Consider the following 20,112-nt stretch of genomic DNA (forward strand, 5'->3'; position numbering starts at 1 on the left):
GGAGATAAGGCAGTGTAAGATGTGACAATAGGACAAAGGGAATGGAGAACATGGAAAATGTGGAATAGATCATTGTTAGAAGATAACAACAAAGCAAACAGAGATAAAACGTAATCGGAGACAGTAGGACTGGTCGGGGAACTGGGAAGGTGGAGGGATGGAGAGAGAGGGAAAGCAAGGGTTACTTGAAATTAGAGAAGTCAACCGGTAGATCATGTCGGCTTAACCTAGCTTGGGTCAATTCATGCACCCACCCCATCCTGCCAGCCGCATCACCTCCAGAACGTTGCAGTTGCACATGCATCAATATGCCAACTTCTTGTGTGACTGAAGGAGAGGATATGGGAAAAATAAACAGGCAAACACTCCGACATGGGGGCGTGGCTCAGAGGTTAAACTTAGATAAGACGGGCTCAAACAATGGCCTACTCTCTCATGTACAGGAAGCAACTACAGATGCTGGTTTAAACCGAAGATAGACACAAAATGCTGGAGTAACTCACCCAGCGAGACAGGCAGTATCTCTGGAGAGAAGGAATGGGTGATGTTTCGGGTCGAGGCCCTTCTTCAGACTGGTTCCTTCTGTCCAGAGAAGCTGCTTGTCCCACCCGATGAGTTACTCCAGCATTTTCTGCCTATTATCTCATGGTCGCTTGGCTGAAATTGTACAAATACTCAGCGTGTAGTCTGTGAAGCCATTCTTTTCCACGATCAGGGTAACTCTTTCATGTTTCTTCTCCTGCTCTTTCTGCAAGACAGGCGACACTAACAGAATGTAACTTTTACCACTGATCAAATCTGCTCTCCTCTCTGATTTTCTTGCTGTCTAAGCCGAAAGGTATGACGGTTGATCTCGTTTGTCTGCTGCATCGCTGCTTTGACTCTTCCTCTACGTCCACCACGGATAATTCACTGGTGTGTAGGAAGGAACTGCAGATGCTAGTTGACACCGGAGATAGGCACAAAATGCTGGAGTAACTCAGCGGGACAGGCAGCATTTCTGGAGAAAAGGAATAGATGACTTTTCGGGTCGAGATCCTTCTTCAGAGTGAAGAAGGGTCTCGACCTGAAATGTCAGCTATTCCTTCTTTCCAGAGATGCTACCTGACCTGCTGAGTTACTCCTACATTTTGTGCCTTATCACAGATAATTCACGACTTTGGGCAGTTTTGTACCCGTCAGCAGCCGCGCTTTCTTAGAACTGTGGAATCTGAGGGCTTAGTTTGCGATTGGGGGGAGGATTCAGGAGTTTCAAACAAAATGGCATAAATGTCAATGCACTAGATTGGGTCGGCATGTTGCCCTGAGCTGACTCGGGTGCAGAGAGTAATCCCACTTTGTTTTCCCTTGAATAACAGAACTCCGCCACGCTTAGCTTATTTCTGAGGATGGGAGGTGCAGAGGCCCAAGAACCATTACCTCCAGGTTCAAGGACAGCTTCTTCTCATCAACCATCAGGTTCTTGAACCACCTTGCATGACCCGACCTCAGCACCCTACACCATGACTTTGCACTACTACGGTTCCTCTACAAACTTTGATTTTTACTAAAGATAGATGCAAAAAGCGGGAGTAACTCAGTGGTCAGACAGCATCTTTGGAGAAGAGGAATAGGTGATGTTTTGGGTCGAGACCCTTCTTCAGGCATATTTTTCAGACAGGTTTTTACTAGTTTACTTGAAATAACTAATAATTTATTGTATATTTATTTCTGGTGTTACATCTAGTGTTTGTAAAGCTGCAGCAAGTATGAATTTTGCTCTTCTGATTCATGACAAATAAAAACTCTTGAGATAATGATTCTGTCTCTCCAATATCCAATGTGCAACTTCGATCATTATGACAGGCAACTGGATCTACAGATGGAACCGGATGACAATACCAACGGGTAGGGCCGTGAAGGGGGATGCCTGAGGACATGGTCAACCTTGCTGGGATGCCCATTGTGGTTGTCTAGTCAGTCAGGCTTTTCACGAGTTTTAGTAGAATTAGGCCATTCGGCCCATCGTGTCTACTCCGCCATTCAATCATGGCTAATCTCTGCCTCCTAATCCCATTTTCCTGCCTTCTCACCACAACCCTTGACACCCATTCAAATCCAGAACTTGTCTATCTCTGCCTTATAAATATCCACTGACTTGGCCTCCGCAGCCTTCTGTGGCAATGAGTTCTACAGATTAACTAAAGAAGTTCCTCCTCACCTCCTTTAATTCTGAGGCTATGATCTCAGGTCCAAGACTCTCCCACCACTGGAAACATCCTTTCTGCATCCACTCTATCCATGCCTTTTTGAACAAAGAAGGCATGCCTGGTGGAAGAATTGAGCACAAAGGGAAGAATGTATTGAGAAAATAGTTAGTAAAAAGCAAAAGGAGCATGGTTCCAATAGCAATTGTTTTTCTTTAAAGCTCCTAACACTGAAAGGAGAAGTGAACCAACACTGTATGCTGTGATCGGGAGAGCAATCAATGCCAGGGACCAGGTTGGTACAAGCTGCAAAGACCGCTTCGCCGAACAAAGCTTGCTGGATCTCCCGGCGCAAACCATTTCAACTCCACTACCCATTCTCACACTGACCTTTCTGTCCTGGGCCTCCTCTATTGCCAGATTGAGGCCACACACAAACTGGAGCAACAGCACCTCATATTCCACTTGGGTAGCTTACAACCCAATGGCATGAACATTGAAATCTCTTAATTTTAAGTGACATACTGTTCTCCCTCCTTTCTCTTCCCTCCTCCCACCCTAGTCCGCACCAATTTCTCCCATTATCCGGCCTCTTCCCTCAATCCTTACTTCTCTCCTTATTTGACTCTTTTGTCTCCTTTTCATCTCTAGCCTTTGTCCACCCATCTGCCAAATCCAAAATAGTTTAACTGACCACTTTCCATAAAGCCCATTAGTGCATGTTCACTAATGTGTGGTATGCAGTGTGTCCACCAAGGCCATCCTTAAGTGCTCTTGCGATGTTGGTGGTGAGCTTCCTTTAACTGCTAGAATCCTTCGGAAGGTGTTCCCTTTGTGCTGTTGAGGAAGGAAGTGCAGGATTTAGATCCAGTAAAGGTGGAAGAGGAGGGACAAGTTTCCAGTGCAGCGTGATATACGTCTTGGGAGGGAACCTACAGATGACTCCCCTTTGACTGCCATCTTAGTCTTGCCAGTCAATTGATGGCACTGGATGGAGAGATACTTGGTTCAGCTGACAGCAAGAAACATACATGTAGAAATAAGGTGCTGACAAGTTCCATGTAGAGCTATGCTTGGAAAACACAGGGAAGTCCAAAATGCAGTCAACTTGTAATCTGAGCTTGGGATCCATACATTGAAGCTGAATATATAAAGTTGAAGGTACCAGGCATCGCCACTGAAGTGTAATTCTAAACTGCAATGCTGGCTACTTTGTTGTTTTATTTATCTTTTCTTACGCAGAGAATTGATGTGTGCATTTTACAAAGTACGTCTTCCTGATGTCTCTGCATTGTGCTGTTGGCTGCATTAATATTGGATTACTGTTGCCTTCCTGAGTTCAAACCACCCCAATGTTTTGTTTGTACATCTGAAAGAAGTGGTGGCATTGACATAAAGCTGCCTTGCTGATGGCTTAAATTTGCTTCTATAATTTCACCAGCATTTATTGGTGCACCATCACTGTCTCAGTAAGGGGTTGTGTTGCAATTATGTCAATTGTCTAGTTTTTCAAAATCATAGTGGGATGATGCTGTCAATTTTTGTTTCTTCTTTTAAAAGCAATGCATTGCACAAGCCACGCTTAATAATGCTGCCACTGGTTCCCTAACCAAGATCAGTCTGTGTTGAAAGTCAGCAAAAGAGTGACATGGTAGAGTTGTTGCCTTACAATGCCAGAGATCTGGGTTCGATGCTGACAATGGGTGCTGTCTGCACGGTTTGTACATTCTCCCTGTGACCGCGTGAGATTTCTCTGGGTGCTCCAGTTTCCTCCCATGCTCCAAAGACGTAAAGGGTTTGTGGATTATTAGCTTCTGGCTTCAATTGTAAATTGTCCCCAGTGTGTAGGATAGAGCTAATGTATGGGGTGATCGCTGGTCGGCGTGGACTCAGTGGGCCGAAGGACTTGTTTCCACGCTGTATCTCTAAAGTAACTAAAGTAAATAGGCCCAAATAATCTTTGTAAGGTCTGTTCCATTGGCTCTGACTGCGTGCTGCAGCAGATCAATGACTGAAGCAATATAAGAATGGCAAAGGGCCATTTAGCCCCTCCAGCCTATTCCGTCAGTCCATTGCCTCATACTGACTGATAACACATGCAAACCAGGGAAAACAGTTTACATAGCTGGGACATAAAATGATTATTGCCTTTATTTTGTTCCGCAAGAACAAATTCTGGAATTTATATATTTTTTAAAAGCAATAACTAATTCTGGTAATGATTGTAATAAAAAAAACATTCTGGTCCAACAAAAACCTGCTGAGATGGAAATCTGCTGCCCTTCTCTGGTCACAACAACCTGTGATTCCCGACTCAACTTATGTCCTTCATTTTTAAGTAGGTTACGATGCGCATTAAATGCTGGCCTTGTCAGTGATGCCCGGATCCAGAAAAAAGAATTGAAAAAAATGATGTGATCCCAGAACCCATTAATTGAGCCAATAAGGCTTTTTTGTTGTTGTTGTTGAGTTTTTGGGTAATTAAGTCATTAAGGGTTGTTTCATCCCTGCTTCACGAAGAGCCTCATTATGGGCAATTTCACAAATGCTTGGAGGCCAGATTATATGGGGTGCAAGAAACGTTTGATACTGAAGATAGATACAAAATGCCGGAGTAACTCAGCGGGTCAAGCGGCATCTCTGGAGAAAAGGAAGAGGTGACGTTTTTGAGTTGAGACCCTTCTTCAGAGATACCCTTGTACAGTTTGATTCTGCTCGTCCTGATGATCAGCAGAAAATATTCCATCCAATCCCATGAGATTGCTGCATATATACCTCCAGTTCCTCCGGTACTTTTGTCGTTTGTTCAAGATTCCAACATCTGCAATTCCTTGTGGCTCTACCTTTGTCTCTGTAGTTCTCACATCTCACAAATGTTTAACCACTGTTGTAATCTTATTTGTCTTTCTGTGGCTTTCCCCATTTTTTAGCTTGTCTGCCACCTTTGCTTTTGTGTGTCTTCTCACTTTCTCATTTTGCTTCTGCAAGTTAAGTTGCAGTTCAACTTTTCTGAAAGTTTGCTCCTTTCTTGTTCTTTCCCTTCTTCCCTAGGCATTAGTCTCTCATCGTTCTCTCTCTGTTGCACGTTGAGTGCTTGTTTTGTTATTTCGGCTGCGTTCATGATCTCATGAATCTAACTGCGCCCGTTTCAATCTCATCTAATTATTTGGGCATTACTACTACTGCACTAACATCTGAATGCGAGGCTTTACTACCCAAGCTGAATGAAAGAGTTACCAGAAAGACATTTAAAAGATGAGTGGAATATGAAAAAGTTAAAACAAAAATGTAGCAAAATGTCCTAAGAAATATCATAGTGTTAATAACCTAAAACTGTTTTGTGCTACTGAAGGTGAAGCTAAGAATGATGATAAAAGCTTAGTAGGTTAGATTTTAACGAGTGCTTAAATAAGAGCGGGAAGGAAATCCAGAAGTTGTTTATTTGACAGTGGAAAGAATGTGCCAATAATGAATTGATTACATTGTGGGTGTTCGAGAGGCCAAGAGTGACGGTTTCTGGAGGGATTATAGGGCTGATAGAAATTGCTGGCAGGCAGGGGCTAAGTCGTCATGGAACATAAAAGTAATCAGAAAATGCACCAAAGTACTTTGTCCCTTTAGCGAGGCGAGGTTTAGATTGTTCGACTCAATGTGGTTTGGACCCTGTCTGCAGATGCTGTAGCATTCTATGTCCACTGCGGTTCCATGCCACACGGTGTGAATAAAAATGTGCATGAATGATTCGATAACAGATATGTCTGGAACAAGATGCAGCAGAGAGGGCAGTCAGTACTCAGAAGTACAAAACACATTGTGTTTTAAAGTGGTCCTGATAACTTTCTAAACCTACAACAACAGTGGTCCTGATAACTTTCTAAACCTAAAACAACATCCTCTGAAGAATCAATTTTGCCTCTTTCCTATTAGTAATTTTCCAAAGGGAAATGTTTACTGGTGATGAATAAGGCACAATCATAGAAACATAAAAAATAGGTGCAGGAGTAGTCCATTCGGCCCTTCGAGCCTGCACCGCCATTCAATATGATCATGGCTGATCATCCAGCTCAGTAACCTGTACCTGCCTTCTCTCCATACCCCCTGATCCCCTTAGCCACAAGGGCCACATCTAACTCCCTCTTAAATATAGCCAATGAACTGGCCTCAACTACCTTCTGCGGCAGAGAATTCCACAGACTCACCACTCTCTGTGTGAAGAAATGTTTTCTCATCTCGGTCCTAAAAGACTTCCCCCTTATCATTAAGCTGTAACCCCTGGTTCTGGACTTCCCCAACATCGGGAACAATCTTCCCGCATCTAGCCTCTCCAACCCCTTAAGAATTTTATATGTTTCAATAAGATCCCCCCTCAGTATTCTAAATTCCAGCGAGTATAAGCCCAGTCTATCCAGTCTTTCTTCATATGAAAGTCCTGCCATCCCAGGGATCAATCTGGTGAACCTTCTCGGTACTCCCTCTAAGGCTAGAATGTCTTTCCTCAGATTAGGAGACCAAAACTGTACACAATACTCCAGGTGCGGTCTCACCAAGACCCTGTACAACTGCAGCAGAACCTCCCTGCTCCTATACTCAAATCCTCTTGCTATGAATGCCAACATACCATTCACTTGCTTCACTGCCTGCTGCACCTGCACGCTTGCTTTCAATGACTGGTGCACCATGACACCCAGGTCACGTTGCATCTCCCCTTTTCCTAATTGGCCACCATTCAGGTAATACTCTGCTTTCCTGTTCTTGCCGCCAAAGTGGATAACCTCACATTTATCCACATTATATTGCATCTGCCATGCATTTGCCCACTCTCCTAATCTATCCAAGTCACTCTACAGCCACCTAGCATCCTCCTCGCAGCTAACACTGCCATCCAGCTTCGTGTCATCTGCAAACTTAGAGATGTTGCATTCAATTCCCTCGTCCAAATCATTAATATATATTGTAAATAACTGGGGTCCCAGCACTGAGCCTTGCGGTACCCCACTAGTCACTGCCTGCCATTCCGAAAAGGACCCGTTTATTCCTACTCTTTGCTTCCTGTCCGCCAACCAATTCTCTATCCACCTCAACAGTGAACCCCCAATACCGTGTGCTTTAAGTTTGTACCCCAATCTCCTATGTGGGACCTTGTCGAAGGCCTTCTGAAAGTCCAGATATAACACATCGACTGGTTCTCCCTTATCCACTCTACTAGTTACATCCTCGAAAAATTCTATAAGATTCGTCAGGCATGATTTGCCTTTCATAAATCCATGCTGACTTTGTCCGATGATTTCACCACTTTCCAAATGTGATGCTATCACATCTTTAATAACTGACTCTAGCAATTTCCCCACTACCGATGTTAGGCTAACTGGTCTATAATTCCGTTTTCTCTCTCCCTCCCTTTTTAAAAAGTGGGGTTACATTAGCTACCCTCCAATCCTCAGGAACTACTCCAGAATCTAAAGAGTTTTGAAAAATTATCACTAATGCATCCATTTTGATTAGTACAGGTGTCAGAGGTTATTGGGAGAAGGCAGGAGAATGGGGTTAGGAGGGAGAGATAGATCAGCCATGATCGAATGGCGGAGTAGACTTGATGGCGTAATTCTGTTCCGATCACTTATGACCTTATGGATACAACCTAATTGATGAATCAGGGAACACTCTCAGTATTACGCGGGCTGAATTTGGTTCTGATGACATTTTGATTGGAAACTGACAAATGGAATAAAAAAGCTGTCTTTGCAAAAGAATAGTTTGGGGAAAAAATGCTTCCTTGTAACCTCCACACACCATTGTTACCCAGGAACAATGTCTCTTAAGAACACAGCTGCCACTTTCACCGTCAGCCACTGAAATTGACAAGCAATTGCTGCAATTGACACTTGTGCAAGTGATACTCAATGTAACATACAGCCTATGTATTGTTGGCTTAAAGTAACAAAAGTAATCTTATAGCTATTAAAAAGGACCATTAAAAAAAAAAATCCTGTGGGGGACAGAAAACATTATTGCGCGTCTGAGGCTCTCTGGCCCCCAGCTCCTTTTAACTATTGACACATATGTTTTTGTTACCTGATTTCCTACAATGCGGGGATTCTCAGAAATCTAACCAACACATTGTACGGAACAACCAGTTTTAGCAGACGGTAGTTGCTGCCTGTAACCTTGAGAAAGCAGCCCTCCCACAGTAAGTCCTCCAGCACAAAGCTTCAGCCCTGATAGCGAACTCTGTTTACTCTCCCTGCAGAGTTGAATTCCACAAGACAGAGATTAACATAACAGGCAGACGTCTGCAGCCCTTGCTCTGCATGTCATGTGGCACAAAGGCCACTAAACATGAGAAAATTCCTTCTGTTACTTCATAACACATCATCTCTTTTACTAGGCATTTCAGAATTGACACTGCACGAAACTCTAACTCCCAGTGCCAAAATCTCTCTTCATGTCTGTAAACTGCCTTGTACTCCAAAACAATCCTCTGCACTATTCCTTGCACTATGCTTTACAAGCCTGAGTCAGATAAGCACAGGATCGAAACACATGGTGCACTGACATTCTTTCCTTTCAAGCCACAGAGACCTTTACGTCAACTGGATGCCAGTGGGGGAGAGCAAAATCGAAAGGCACAGCTCACCACGATATACGATGAGATAAAATTCAACCCCAAACTTCCAACTGCAGGGGCAAGAACGAATGAGGGAGAGGCGCTCTCTGCCCACCGCTTATCATCTGATACATGAAATCTAATCACCAGCTTCAATTGCAGCACCGACCCTTATGTGAGCTGCTTGCTGCAATACTTACAGCTGACCCGAATGGCTTGTTTGTTCGCGGAGAGTGCTGGAACTTGCTTCCAACCAGATCCCACTGTTTGAAAGGCCAAGGTAAATGGGAAATATTCAAGCAGGAAATGTTGGAAATACACAACAAGGCCATCATTTCTCAGGAGGGAACTCAGTGAAAGAGACATGCCATGGCTTCCATCAAGTGGCGGAGCATGTAAATAAGTGTGATGTGATGGAAATATCCTTGTGATCGAGGTAGTATGGGGAAGGCTCACTAGCTTAATTCGTGGGATGAATGGATTATCTCATGAGGAAAGGTTGAGCAGGTTACAGAGATGGTGGCACATTGTCAGTAGTATGTAGGAAGTGAGTGCTGTAAATTATAAACTGTCTAGTATGTAGGATAGTGCAAGTGTACAGGTGATCGCTGGTCAGTGCAGACTGTGGGCTGAAGGAATGGTTTCCACTCTGTATCTCTAGACCAATCTAAGGAGAGTAGAGGGAACAGTAAATTCAGATGGGCCATGATCTTACTAAACACAGCGCAAGCAACAGCACTGTGAAGCAAACCACTGCTATTGCTTCTGTTGTCTTGTGGTTGTGTTGATTAAGATCTGTCAAGCAGTGTATTTCCACCATTTCCTGTCTGCTTCTAGCATGCCTGTGTGCAAGAAGTTAGATTTTTTTAAACAAAGCTATTTAACTGTGTGAGGCTGTTTCTTTGCCAACCCAAATGTGTTCTGAATGTGTCAACAAAGTATTTTAGTTCAGTGTGGCTTTCAACAAAATGTGCCTCAGTCGACTGTACAAAGAGCACCCAGAAACAACACTGTCCCGGGAATTCCGAGTGCTTCTTCAAGATGTACTGCTCTGGAGTGATGGAATACCAGTGGAACAACTACTGTTTGGTCAAGACACAAAATGCTGGAGGGAGTATAATGTGTGCAGTTTTGGTCTCCAAATTTGAGGAAGGATATTCTTGCTATTGAGGGCGTGCAGCGTAGGTTCACTAGGTTAATTCCCGGAATGGCGGGACTGTCGTATGTTGAAAGGCTGGAGCAATTAGGCTTGTATACACTGGAATTTAGAAGGATGAGAGGGGAATCTTATCGAAACATAAGATTATTAAGGGGTTGGACACGTTAGAGGCAGGAAACATGTTCCCAATGTTGGGGGAGTCCAGAACCAGGGGCCACAGTTTAAGAATAAGGGCTAGGCCATTTAGACCGGGGATGAGGAAAAATCTTTTCAGTCAGAGAGTTGTAAATCTGTGGAACTCTCTGCCTCAGAAGGCAGTGGAGGCCAATTCTCTGAATGCATTCAAGAGAGAGCTAGATAGAGCTCTTAAGGATAGCGGAGTCAGGGGGTATGGGGAGAAGGCAGGAACGGGGTACTGATTGAGAATGATTAGCCATGATCACATTGAATGGTGGTGCTGGCTTGAAGGGCTGAATGGCCTACTCCTGTACCTATTGTAAAAAAAAAATACAAGAAGTGTATATATACTAGTTAAAAACAAAATATTTAAAAAAAAATCATGGAACATTGGAAAAACCATTGAAGTTTTAGGCATCTGCATTGTTAACCATGGATTAAAGAAATGTCATCAGGCAACTGAACATCCTGTCAACAGGCGGTCCTGAGCTACCATCTACCTCATTGGAGACCCATAGACTATATTTAATCGGACTTTGTTGCACTAAATGTCATCCCCTTTATCATGTATCTGTATACTGTGGTTGGCTTGATTATCTTCATGTAATCTTTTCGCTGGCTGGTTGGCGCGCAAAAAAGCTTTTCATTGCACCTCAGTACACGTGACAATAAACTAAACTAAAATACAGAAATGAAAACCATGCATCACAATGCCTCTCTCCGACTTTCTTCTGTCTTCTACTCTCTTGTAAAGAAACATCAGGGTAGAGAGGGTCCCCTCACACAGACCTCGAGGAGAATTTATTGAGTGAAATAAAGCAAATACATTGCGAATCCTATCACGGAAGAAAGCATGCTAGAAATACTAACGGACCACGGGTCTGGTGAGAACGGGGGATATTGTGTTCAGAAAAACATATCCGGAAGGAGTGTTCATATGTCATAGGAGCATAATTAGGCCATTCTGCTCATCGGGTCTACTCTGCCATTCAATCATGGCCGATATATCTTTCTCTCTCAACCCCATTCTCCTGCCTTCTCCCCATAACCTGGCACCCATACTAATCAACCTATCAATCTCAAGCTTAAAAATATTGAGACGTGGCCTCCATGTTTTCTGTGGTAATGAATTCCATGGATTCACCATCCTCTGACCAATGAAATTCTTTCTCATCTCTTCCTAAAGGTCAGTCCTTTTTGACGAGTCTGACCACCAACAAAATTCGAAGAATCTAAACCACAAAGTTTTCAAATAGATTACCTATAAATAGCGGATGCTCCACTTACTGTTCTTCTAAATTCTATAGACTGAGATGTTCAACGAATGGAATCCTGCTGATTATGAATCCATTATTTAAGAAAGGAGGTAGTGTGAACTGACCACCTATTAGCTTGAAGGTATTTATTCACAAAATGCTGGAGTAACTCAGCAGGTCAGGCAGCATCTCGGGAGAGAAGGAATGGGTGACGTTTCAGGTCGAGACCCTTCTTAAGACTGAGCCTAAAATTGTTGCGCTATCGTGTACCGTTTTGGCTGTCAATAGTCAATAGTCGTTTATTTGTTACATACACATAAATGTGTAGTAAAATGAAACATTACCTGCAGTTGAACAATAAGACCAATAAGATTAATCAATAAAAATGCAATAACACATACAATCACAACTAACACCAAACAAAAAGAAACATCCATCACAGTGAGTCTCCTCCAGTCCCTTCTCACTGTGATGGAAGGCCACAATGTCTTTTTCTCTTCCCTGCCGTCTTGTCCCGCGGTCAGGCTGTTGGAGTTGCCACGTCGGGGCGGTCGGGGCTCCCGATATTGAAGCCCCCGCTGGACGGTGAAAGGTCCACGGCCTATTTCAGGCCGCGCCGGACGGTGAAAGGTCCGTGGCGGGCCGACCCAAGCCCCGCGATTCGGGGCGGGCGAACACGTTGCCTCTGCCGCTGCCGGAGCTCCCGATGTCGGCCCCCACCCAGGGGCCTGCGGGCTTCCGACGTCCACGCGGCCCGCGCCGGAGCCTCCGGAGACGAGTCTCAGCCGTTCCCGCAGCATTCGCAGGCAGCCAGCGCCGCAGGTGGTGAGTCCGGGCCGTGGGCACTGCGAACCAGAGCCCCAGGTGGTCCCAGGTGCATGGCCGATGGTAGGCCGCAGCGGGAACGGAGACACGACACAGAACAAAGGTCGCGTCTCCGTTCTGGAGAGAGAATTTTACAGTTCCCGTTCCCTCCCACCCCCCCCCCCAAAACATAACATACAACACTACATCATATTAAAACTACAATTCAGACAAAAACAACAAAAAACACAAAAGACAGACGGACTGCAGGCAAGCCGCAGCTGCGATGGCAGCGCTGGCTCCTCCCTGATTCCAAACGAGAGGTTTAGGATATAGGTATCAGGACATCATGGAATATGCTTGAGCATAGTAAACACATATACAAAAGGTAAATTACACTTGACTAGCCTATTGAGAATGTGAGTGGCACAATAGAAGATGGGGAACCATAGAATGTGGCTATATGAATTGAAGGTTATATGAAGAATGGACGGACAAATGGTTAATGGATAAGAGCAGAAAGTGAGGAAAGGAAATTAATCTTTCTCAGATTGGCATACTGCAGCGAGTGGGATTCCGCAGGGATCGTAATGTGCAGCGAAGATTCGGTAGACTGGTTCAGTACAAGGCAAGATTGAGCAGAATAGGCCAATGTTATTTAGAATAATAGAACGAGGGGTGATCCCGTTGAAATTTACGAAATTCTTATAGTGCTCGGCTATGTAGATGCACAGATGAATCTGGAACCAGGGGTCACTGTTTCAGAATCATGGATTGAGATAAGGAAAGATTTATTTGCTGAGATGTTGGAATTCCTCTATGTCAGGGCCCTTGTGAACGCTCAGTCACTGAGTTCAATCAAAAGGCAGTACAATATGTACTCATTAAAGCTGTACAAACAAAGCCCTGACATGTGGTCGAACGGGTAAACGCATCTACTAGAAACAAAGCCAGCTTTCTTCTCTCTCCACTATACCGGACCCTGAACCGGCTCTGCTGTTGAATAAGATCATGGCTGATCTGACAAACCTCAACTCCTACCCCAAATCACCAAGAACCTATCTATCGCCATCTTACAAATAATCAAAAGCTCTTGAGTCTGAGGAACAAAGTTGCAAAGACCTCTGAAGAAAGGTCTCGGCCCAAAACGCCACCCATTCCTTCTCTCCAGAGATGCTGCCTGTCCCGCTGAGTTACTGTCCAGCTTTTTGTGTCTATCTTAAAAAAAAATCATCTATTCTCTGTCAAAACTCCTTACTTTGAAAGAATGGCCCATAGCTGTCCTACAAGAGGAGGCATTCTGTGCAACTCCATCTATGAAAACTCCAGAGGAACATGTCTTCCCTGAAACATGGGAAATGCAGCAGCTAATTATCAAGGTCACGAACACAGAAAAGAGAAAACTGGCAATTTATTTTGAGTGATGATGGTTGAATAATTCTCAGCTAGAAAGGAACCAATTTAGTTGACATTTGGAGGATACAGCATCCCACAGACAGAGAATACTCTTTTTTTTCTTCTAAAATGCACAATTCATACTCTCGTATCGATTATTTTTTATTAGACTCGAAACTCATACCTAATGTAATAAATACCAAATATCATAACATTTTTATCTCAGATCACGCTCCAACCTCAATTATCTTTGACTTTAAGCTGTCTAAACGATGTGCTAAATGGCGACTACGCCTTTCCTTGCTTAATGATGGAACTTTCTGTAAATACATGTCTGAAAAAATTACAGAATATTTGGAGACCAATGACACTTCTGATGTCTCGGACTCCACCTTGTGGGAAGCTTTCAAGGCAGTTATGAGGGGTCATATTATTTCGTATGAAGCGTCTTTAAAGAAATCCAGAGAGAGACGTCTACAAGAAATTGATTCAGAGCTTTCTCCAATGGAGACGTATAGGAGCACAAACAACCCCCAAACGCTGCAAAATATGCTCAGTCTTAAATATGAGTATAACACGATTCTAACAAATCAAGTCAGTGACCAGCTACTGCGACTGAAACAGCGATATTTTGAATTAGGGGACAAACCGCATACATTGTTAGCCCGTCAGCTTAGAGGGCAACAAGCAAGTAGGGCCATACATATAATAAAATCAGGCAAGGGTGTTGTTTTAACCGATCCAAAATTAATAAATGAACGCTTTAAGGAGTATTATCAAGAGCTGTATAAATCCAAAGCTAACGGTGATATCAATGCATGGTTAAAAAAGTTGGACAAACCAAAATTAGATAGTGCCTCTTGTGAGGCCTTAAACTCAGAACCCTCCTCTGTAGAAATCATGGATGCAATTAGGTCGTTGCAAAACGGCAAGAGCCCTGGGCCAGACGGTTTTGGAGTCGAATTTTATAAGAAGTTTGCTGACCAGGTAACTCCGATCCTGCACAGGATGCTTTCCCACTCAATCGAGTTGAAAAAGCTCCCACCGTCATTGTATAATGCTAATATTTCTCTCTTATTGAAACAAGACAGGGATGAAACCAATCCCTCCTCATACCGACCAATTTCTATGCTTAATTTGGATTTCAAAATTTTTACTAAAATAATGGCGACTAGACTAAATAAGTGTATAGAATCCATTATCTTTACGGATCAGACCGGGTTCATCCCCAATAGGTTCTCTTTCTTTAATGTTAGAAGAGTAATGAATATTATGTATCACAAATTCGATAGTTCTTCCAAACAAGCCATTCTGTGTTTAGACGCAGAAAAAGCTTTCGATCAGGTTGAGTGGGGATATTTACTCAGAGTGCTGGAAGAGTTTGGTCTTGGTGCCTCTTTTATTTCCTGGGTACGTCTTATATATGCTCATCCCACCGCTTCCATACTCACAAACCAGGATAGGTCACCCCCTTTTGCCCTTCAGAGGGGTACGCGACAGGGCTGCCCCCTCTCGCCGCTCCTCTTTGCGTTAGCCATTGAGCCGCTGGCAATCGGCATAAGAGGGCATGCGCTTATAAAACCGATAATACTGGGTGGGGTGGAACATAAGGTTTCGCTTTATGCGGATGATATTGCCATCTTTGTATCTGACCCTGAACATTCTGTCCCTTACCTATTCCAGCTTATTAATTCCTTTGGCGAGGTCTCAGGTTACACTATAAACTGGCAGAAGAGTGAACTTATATCGATAACAGCAGAATTAGACCCTGTATTCTTAGCCAACATGCAGTTTAAAACAAGTCCGGATAGTATAAAATATCTGGGCATTAAAATATCTAAAAACCCCAAGACCCTTTTTTAAATTAACTTTACCGAAAGGTTGAACAAGCTAAAGGAGAATATAGAGAAATGGAGAACGTTGCCTATTTCCTTGATTGGCCGCGTGAACGCAGTAAAGATGGTCTCCCTGCCGAGATTTCTGTATTTATTTCAGAATGTCCCTGTTTTTATCCCCAAATCCTACTTTAAGTTAATCGATTCTATCATTATGCCATTTTTTGGGGGATATAAAGCACACAGGATCTCAAAAGCTTATCTTCAAAAAACGAGGGAACATGGGGGACTGGGGTTACCGTGCTTTTTATATTACTATTGGGCGGCCAATGTTAGAGTCATGGTATACTGGCAGTATGCATATGAACGGGGAGTTGGATATGACCTGCCCCCTTGGCTGGCGATTGAAAAAAGCTTAACCCCAAAAACTTCTCTCCCTGCTCTCCTTTTTTCATTACCCAGATCTCTCACCTCTCTTAGAGAGGATCACTTCACTCTGTCCAATGCTCAGAGAATATGGCACCAAATTAGGAAAGCTTGTGAGCTTCCGAATACGTCAATGCACGCCCCAATCTGGCATAACCACCCTTTCCCCCCATCATTTACAGACACAGCATTCAAAGAATGGAGCTGTAAAGGGATAGTTACAATAAAAGATCTTTACATAAATAGACACTTTGCATCATTTGATCAGCTACAATCCAAGTTCTCATTGCCCAAAACTCAATTCTTCAGGTACTTACAGCTGAGAAATTATGTTCGACAAAACAATTTGCTTTTTGAGTCCCTGCCCAAAGACAACTCGTTGTCCAAAATTTTGCTGGGTCCCCCGGAAGCAAAGAACCTAATCTCATCTTTTGTAGGTATCTTTTCAAACAAACTAGATAAATCTACTTTAAAAATAAAACAAACCTGGGAAGAAGACCTTAACATTGAAATTGATGACGATGTCTGGAAGGTAGTACTGAAAAGTATAAAATCCTGTTCTATTAATTCTAGGCTACAACTGATTCAATTCAAGGTTATACACAGATTACACTACTCTAAGGTTAAGCTGCATAAAATCTTTCCTGATCTCTCACCTTTGTGTAATAGATGCAAGACCGCTGAGGGTACACTCGCTCACCACTTTTGGACTTGTCCAAAACTTCACAACCTTTGGTGTCTTTTATTTCAATGGTACTCCACTGTTTTAAACGTCACTTTAACTCCGGACTCTGAAACTGCTCTATTCGGGTATTCCACAACACTTGAGAAGCTAGACCATAAAACTATCCCCTCAATGCTACATGCTTTTGTACCTTCTTTGAATCCAGCAGTGAAAATACTGAAATATTTGACTTGTGAAAATTACCTTGCCTCATGTTTTTGTGCTTTTGTCTTTTTTGTCACATTGTAGTTGTTTAAAAAAAATAAATGTTTTTTTATTTATTTATTTGTTTGTTTTTGTTTGTTTGTTTTCATGATTATGTAGGGAAGGGGAGGGATGGGGTTTACTGTTGTTGTTATATGCATTGTAATCAATTATAAAAATTAAAAAATTAAGAAGAAAAAAAAAAAAAAGAAAGGAATCCAAATGATGTGCTTTGAAATACTGCTATTGGCAATCTTCAAGGCCCACCTGAATCCATTTATAATCCCGTCTAATAATAGGTGAATACAGAAAATACAGGAGACCCTCAGTGGGTCAGGCAGCATCTGTGGAAAGGGCAACAGATTGCAGGTGAAATTCCTTCTTGAGAAAGTAAGCTTGCTTTAAATTAAAGAGGATGAGGGGGTGGGATGAATAGGACAAAGAGAATATCTATGGTATGGTGGGCCCAGGGTTTTTTGTGGGGATAACCTTCAGCTTAAACCACTGGTTGATAGGTTAATAAGAATATTTGGAGAGAGCGGGGGAAAAAAAGGGACATGTAATAGCTGTGAATGCCATCAGAGCTGTAGGAAATGTACAGTAGGTGAGGTACTGCCAATGCAGAGAGAAAACAGAGTTAATTTTGCAGATGGGTAATATTATTTCCTTCCAAAAAAAGGTGTCACTTTGGGTCAGGACCTCTCTTCAGACTGATTGTAGGGGGTGGGGGGGGAATTCTTCATTTTAAAGTTTTTGTGTAGCTCCTTTTGAATTGTTTAGATGAATGGAGGAGCCAATACCAAACTTCCCAGACATTTACATTCTAGTCCAAGAGAAGGAGAGAGGAAGGTTTTGAATGGAGATGAGGAGGGGGAGGGTCGGGGCCAATGCTCTTAGGGTCTCATTTCATGGTAGAAATAAGATGTCTAATTAACAGTAAGTCTGATATCACATGTTGTTATTTGTGTTATAATGGGACAGCCATTTCAGGAAAAAGGCATTTATGGCCTTAACCTTAACTCATATGAATTTATGGCTGAAGGTGCTATCAGAAGGGCAATGGCTGGACTTGAGGCAGAACTTCCAAAGTCCCAGGGCTATTGAAGAGAGCTTGTGGGTGATGTGACTTTCACAGCAAGCTGCTTTTACCAACATGTCCTCAATTTCATTCCATGACTGAGGAAACTGGGCTGTACCAAAATATACTATCCTGATAAAGAGACAAAAAGAATGCCGTGGGAATATTAGTGTGGAGATAAACTATGTAGGGGATTTCTGTGTCATTATCATGAATAAACTAATATTTAGTATTTTGATTCGGGCGACAAGTGTTTAATTGACACAAAAACAGGTTTGATAACAATCAGTCTCTGCAAACCTGCACTGTCCCAGCCTGCTTCAAAATCTCTACTATTGTTCCTGTACCCAAAAAGCCAAAGATTACTGGTTTTAATGACCACAGGCGTGTCGCACTTACCTCTGTGATCATGAAAACCTTTGAAAGACGTGCTGGCCCACCTGAAAAGTATCACAAACCCCCTGCTGGACCCCCTGCAGTTTGCATACTGGCCCAATAGATCAATGGATGACACAGTCAACCTAGGCCTGCACTTCATCCTCCAGCACCTGGACCACCAGGGGAACAATAGACAATAGGTGCAGGAGTAGGCCATTCAGCCCTTCGAGCCAGCACCGCCATTCAATATGATCATGGCTGATCACTCTCAATCAGTACCCCGTTCCTGCCTTCTCCCCATACCCCCTCACTCCGCTACCCTTAAGAGCTCTATCCAACTCTCTCTTGAAAGCATCCAACGAACTGGCCTCCACTGCCTTCTGAGGCAGAGAATTCCACACCTTCACCACTCTCTGACTGAAAAAGTTCTTCCTCATCTCCGTTCTAAATGGCCTACCCCTTATTCTTAAACTGTGGCCCCTTGTTCTGGACTCCCCCAACATTGGGAACATGTTTCCTGCCTCTAATGTGTCCAATCCCCTAATTATCTTATATGTTTCAATAAGATCCCCCCTCATCCTTCTAACCATGCAAGGATTCTGGTTGTGGATTTTAGTAGTGCATTCCACACCATTGTGCCAGAATGACTACTCTCCAAACTCCCAGCTGACTGTGCCTGGACCCTTCTGTCAGTGGATTACCAACTTCCTGACAGATAGGAAGCAGCATGTGAGGCTGGGAAAGTACATCTCGGACCCGCAGACCCTCAGCATAGGAGCACCGCAAGGCTGCATACCCTTCGCTTGCCTTTACTCTCTCTACACCAACGAATGCACCTCCACAGACGCCGTCAAGCTTTTCAAGTTGGCGGACTACACAACCCTGATTGGACTGATCCAGGATGGGGAGGAATCTGCCTACAGACAGGAAGTGACACAGCTGGCGTCCTTGTGCCATCACAACAACCTGGAGCTCAATGCTCTTAAGACAGTGGAATTGATTGTAGACTTTAGGAAAGCCCCCCCCCCCCATTCACCATCAACACTACAGTCACAACTGTGGGGTCATTTAAGTTCCTTGGAACCATCATCTCCAGGGACTTTAATTGGGAGGCCACCATCAACTCTACAGTCAAAAAAGCCAAACAGAGGATGTACCTGTTGTGACAGCTGAAAAAACACAACCTACCACAGGCAATGATGGTCCAGTTTCACACTACCACCATAGAGTCTGAACTCATCTTCCCCATCATGGTCTGGTTTGGCTCAGCTACCAAGCATGATATCCGCAGGCTGCAGCTCGTTTGATCAGCCGAGAAGGTTGTTGGCTGCAACCTTCCCCCCATTGATGAACTGTACACTGCAAGGGCCAGGAAGCGAGCGGGCAAGATCATCTCAGACCTCTCTCACCCTGGCCAAATTCTTTGAAGTACTTCCCTCTGGGAGGCGACTCCAGACTATCAAAGCCACCACAGCCAGACATAAAAACACCTTCTTTCCATGAGCAAGTAGCTCGACTCAACAGTCAAAAGTCTGTAGCCTCTTTTTGCCCTGGCATTTTATTTCATATGCTTAAATTATAATGTTTTATTTTGAATTGTCTACCTTATATTGTGTTATTATCCTTGCGAGTAACGCACCAAGGCAAATTCCTTTTTTCAAAGTATTTCAAGGCAAAATACTAGGCAAATAAAATTTATTCAATTCAATTGTGAGAAGCCCATATATGCTAATATGTGCTAACATCAATGACTGTTGGCAGGCCAAAAGCATAATTGCATAGAATAGAATGAAAACATTTGCATTGTAGATACACATTAATCCTGGATATTTCAATATGTATGATTTTTTTCTGAAAATTAAATAAATTCTGATATTAAAAAGAGG

At 43.2% G+C, this 20,112-nt stretch overlaps 2 protein-coding genes across 5 annotated transcripts in view; one reads left to right on the top strand and one right to left on the bottom strand.

The window, feature by feature from the left end:
• The window catches only part of LOC144603203 (signaling lymphocytic activation molecule-like), a 70,443-nt gene that overhangs the window by 43,883 nt on the left and 6,448 nt on the right, over positions 1-20,112 (top strand). Inside the window, exons 5-6 of one of the 4 annotated variants that reach the window (XM_078416390.1) lie at positions 2,408-2,481; positions 8,756-11,974. The exons of 1 other annotated variant lie outside the window; for it this stretch is intronic. In XM_078416390.1, the coding sequence (XP_078272516.1) occupies positions 2,408-2,481; positions 8,756-8,926 (245 nt within the window). In that variant the 3' untranslated portion in view covers positions 8,927-11,974. Of the gene's footprint in view, positions 1-1,358; positions 1,822-2,407; positions 2,482-8,755; positions 11,975-20,112 lie in introns of those variants that run through there. 2 more of the 4 variants (XM_078416391.1, XM_078416393.1) reach the window with 2 other exon arrangements.
• The window catches only part of LOC144603201 (RNA-binding protein 4B-like), an 89,208-nt gene that overhangs the window by 2,304 nt on the left and 66,792 nt on the right, over positions 1-20,112 (bottom strand). The gene's annotated exons all lie outside the window — the stretch shown is intronic.

The sequence above is a fragment of the Rhinoraja longicauda genome, chromosome 19, assembly GCF_053455715.1.
Source record: "Rhinoraja longicauda isolate Sanriku21f chromosome 19, sRhiLon1.1, whole genome shotgun sequence".
Taxonomy (NCBI): domain Eukaryota; kingdom Metazoa; phylum Chordata; class Chondrichthyes; order Rajiformes; family Arhynchobatidae; genus Rhinoraja; species Rhinoraja longicauda.